This window comes from Tupaia chinensis, unplaced genomic scaffold (genome assembly GCF_000334495.1).
Source record: "Tupaia chinensis unplaced genomic scaffold, TupChi_1.0 Scaffold149560_1, whole genome shotgun sequence".
Taxonomy (NCBI): Eukaryota; Metazoa; Chordata; class Mammalia; order Scandentia; family Tupaiidae; genus Tupaia; species Tupaia belangeri.
The window spans coordinates 2,294,879-2,298,809 of NW_006209405.1; the positions used below are offsets into that span (position 1 = coordinate 2,294,879).

General features: G+C 37.1%; 1 protein-coding gene across 4 annotated transcripts in view; it reads right to left on the reverse strand.

Annotated features, from left to right (window-relative positions):
- Nucleotides 1-662: 662 nt before the first annotated feature.
- The window catches only part of PABIR2 (PABIR family member 2), a 23,172-nt gene continuing 19,903 nt past the window's right edge, over nucleotides 663-3,931 (reverse strand). For 2 of the 4 annotated variants that reach the window (XM_027769448.1, XM_027769447.1), the window contains exon 9: nucleotides 663-2,414. In XM_027769448.1, coding sequence (XP_027625249.1) covers nucleotides 2,345-2,414 — 70 coding nt within the window. In that variant the 3' untranslated portion in view covers nucleotides 663-2,344. The other 2 variants (XM_027769446.1, XM_027769445.1) reach the window with 1 other exon arrangement.

A 3,931-nucleotide genomic window follows, 5' to 3' on the forward strand; every position in this document is an offset into this window, starting at 1 on the left:
AAAAAAAAAATAAATCTCTCGCTCTCACACACACATAGCATGATAAAGCAAATGTGATTAAATATTAATAATTGGGGAAACTGTCTGGAGTTCAAGCTATTCTTGCAGCTTTTTTGTAAGTTTGAAATTATTTCATAATGTAAAGTCTTTTCATATAAAGTAGCTCATATATTTATAAAGATCAAAAAATAATAATATTGAGTGTTTATAACCTGAGTCATACAGAAAAGGCTTTCATTTTTGCCTATTACTCACTCTCCCAATTTGTGCAAAAACCAATTTACGATTTATGCTTGTTTACTCACCACCCCCACCTTGTTCTAAAAACAATTTACAGAGGCTTATAAACGTGCCAAAAATATAAACAAGATAAAAGAAATTAAAAACAAGTAAGAAATATGTGTGACACTGGCAAGAATCTCCTAAACTGTCAAATTCTACAAAATACACTTGAAAATTTGACAGATCGTGTGGAGAGGTTTCTCTTTGTTGTGGGAAACAGCCTCGGCTTCCATATAACTATTAGTCCTTTTGTGTTCCCGATATCCTTTTATTCAAAACATGGCCTACAATTAGACACAGACAATGAACTATTAGGATATAGAGGCAGAAAATAATTGTTAATAAAAGAGACTTTGAAAATGCTACTAAATTTTATGCAGGTGTATACACTTTATTAAATTTGCATTCTAAGATATACACAAGGCCAGCATTTCACAAAACTTCATATTATTACAAAAGCAGTTATGAAATACAGTGAGTATATAAGTCAGTCAAGCAAAAACAGTATCTACAGGACTTTAGTATACAGTCTCATTGCTTGTATCTGTTTTCAAATAGAAGCCCAAAATACAGTATGATAGAATAGGAAGAGAGAATTCGACTTTATAACAATGATCACTTTTCAAATATTAGGCCTTATATAAAAATAAAGGGGTACTGTCAACAAAACTCATCTGCGGATCAGCATCTCTCTTTTATCTATTTCAAAAAAATCCCTGCATAAACTGAATTTTCTAGTCCATTTAAAAAATACAAACTAAAATAAACCTTGGTTTAAACAATAAAGTGAATCGTCTTGCCTCCTAGTTCTCATATCGTTGAAACAATTTCAATTTCCTGCCCCAGCTCTACCCCACCACTGAATTTAAAAAATAAATGTAGGTATCACATTCCAAAGTTTATTTCTTAATGGCCTTAAATTAGAGCCCCCAAATGATGACCAAAAGTGTCCCTTTAAGGCAAAGAAGACGGCAGAGTGAAGGTGGATCAATTTCCTGTAAGACAAAACCATCTCTAATCATTACAAAGGCAGAAACATCTCACCATGGTGCTCTTGCACACAGATACACTGAATATCATCAAAGAATTTTTTTTCATAATGGCATACTAGAGGACAGTGTTCATAATAGATACATTTATGCTAGGTTTGAAAGATTATGGGCTTTGCACAGACAAAAGCAATACAAGAAATAAAGCCATTAATGGCCATAATGGTGGTGATTACAATTTAAAATAAGAACACATCTGATGGTCTAACAGAACTATTGCGAGTTAAGTGATGTTCTCTTATAATTGACAGAGAACGGGTTTCTCTTCAAGCCCTCCACTGTCACTAGTCCGAGTGCCTTCAAAGCACATCATCTTTTTTTAAAATTCAAGCATCTTTGCCTTCAAAAGACACAAACGCAGTAGTTCCCTTTGCTACATTCATTTAAAAATGGGCATTCTGATCCTAGCGGGGCAGATTTGCATATTAAATACGGACAATCCAACCACGATGTCTGAACATGAAAAGAAATCTACCACGACATTTTACACAGTAATAAATAATGAATAACATTAACAATCTATTACATTCAGGTTTCTTAAATAGCTCAGTCAGGAGTTTCCTCTTTTAAAATTAAATAACTTACGGTATCTTACACTTACTGGCACGTACACTGTTCATAGCTCAAACAGCTTCTTAAAAGCAGAATGCACGACAACATCGACTTTTTTCAGCTCCTAAAAGCTTCTTCCTAAGCTATTCAACTGCCCTTACTATAAAGCAGAAAGAACAAGAACTGGATTCTGATTCTGGTGGCAACACAATAATCAAAACACTAGTCACAACACGATAAAACAAACGATGACAAAAAGAATCCGAAAAAAAAAAAAAGCAGCAACTGAAACAGTATGTGGCGATCACACACGTAAACCCTTCTTTTCCACCCTCCATTATGATGTACGTCCCTTCCAGCATAACAATGTACCCCAAGGCACCTAGGGCCTCATACTACTACCCGCAACACTGACAGCTTCCTGGACGCTTTTGTACACAGCGCTTTGTGTGGAAATAACATTATTCATTCATTTGTAGGTGCTCCACACATCTGGTCAAGGCAGGAATTTCTTCTCCTTGATAACACCACCTAGAAATATTAACAATATTTTATATATTCTTTGGAGCAACAGGTCTGGGGAGAAAAACATCAACTATGAGAGCAAAGTCAGAAGAACCTGTGGTGACTACTCCAGGCATTCTGTAAGTCCATTTGCATTCTTGACACCAAAATCAATCCTTACTTCACATACTCAGAGCAAAAAAGCAAGAGGGGTAGCAATGAAAGCAACGATATGTTTCTTTCCTTCCGTGAGAAATGGCAAGTAAGCAGCTCAAACAGGAAAGAGAAACAAAATAATGTACTTTAAGCTGATGCAGAAAAATTAAAATCTAATGAAATCGAAAGCAATTTGTATATTATTGTGAAATAAAGTGATCTGACACTATGTAGCCAACAGAGAACAAATAAATCTCTCAAGCAAGAGAATTTCTGATCAACTCTGTCATATCACCACTGGGGAAAAGAACCACTGTAGGAACACACCCCAGTGCCTTCCTTTGATGCACAGACTTGAAAATCGGTGTGCTCTTTGAGGCACTCAGAAAAGCACATCCCCTAAGCGATCAAAAATGTGTATTTGAGATTTAGTCACTACATTCAAAATGAGATCAGCAAAAACAGACATTAGTGAGGTCACACTGCTCTTGCAAAATTGAACTTTAGAGAAGAGAGATGCCCCAAAATAGCAGCATGGGAATGGTTGAAATCTGTGAAACTTTAATCCTCGTTATGGATCAAAGTTCTCTGCGTTCCTCAGTATGTAGGAAACAGCAGTTAAAACACTGACTCAGAAATGGGTAAGTCACTTGGGTGAGAGATCATCCATCAAGATGAACGGAGAGCATGAATTGGAACATGCTACTGGAGACTCTGCGGGATCGCTGCCTTTAGCCAGTGAGTCTGAGGATAAGCCACTCTTGCTACTACTGCCATCCAAAATATCTGAACTGAGGACAAAGCAAAAAGAATTATAAACAAATGCATCTATCAGGATACACACAACATGCAATGACATAGTTTCAAGAACTCACAAATTAGTAGAGCATTTGTAAATAATAAAAAGCACGAAAGCCACAACAATGAACATCATATGCTACATTTAGACACCTGTGAAATGATAAAGTCACAGAAATCCAAAGCAAGACTCTCAAGGTCCTGTATCACTGGGGTACCCCCCGGAGGCACCAGACTATCCAACATACAATAAGTGTTCCTCTCAAGATGCTCAGAGGAACACTTACATTCAGTTCATGACTTTCAGCTCAAGAGATTTCTATCCTTAGACTAGAGATCTTTAAAAAGTTCATGAAAAATGTGTATTATGGGACCAGCAGTTGATGTAATGGCTAAGTCACTAGACTCCCTTGTAGTCGACCGCAGTTCAAGTCCTGGACCTGGTGGCTTAAACTACGCCAGGCACATGTGCGTACGTGCCCAAGATCCTGAGAGGAGAATGGAGAAGGGATTGTAGCGTAGCCATTCTCCTGGGGGGGGGTGGTGATTTCTCACTTTCTGTCTCTCTGTCTTTCTGGTGAGTGCATGCA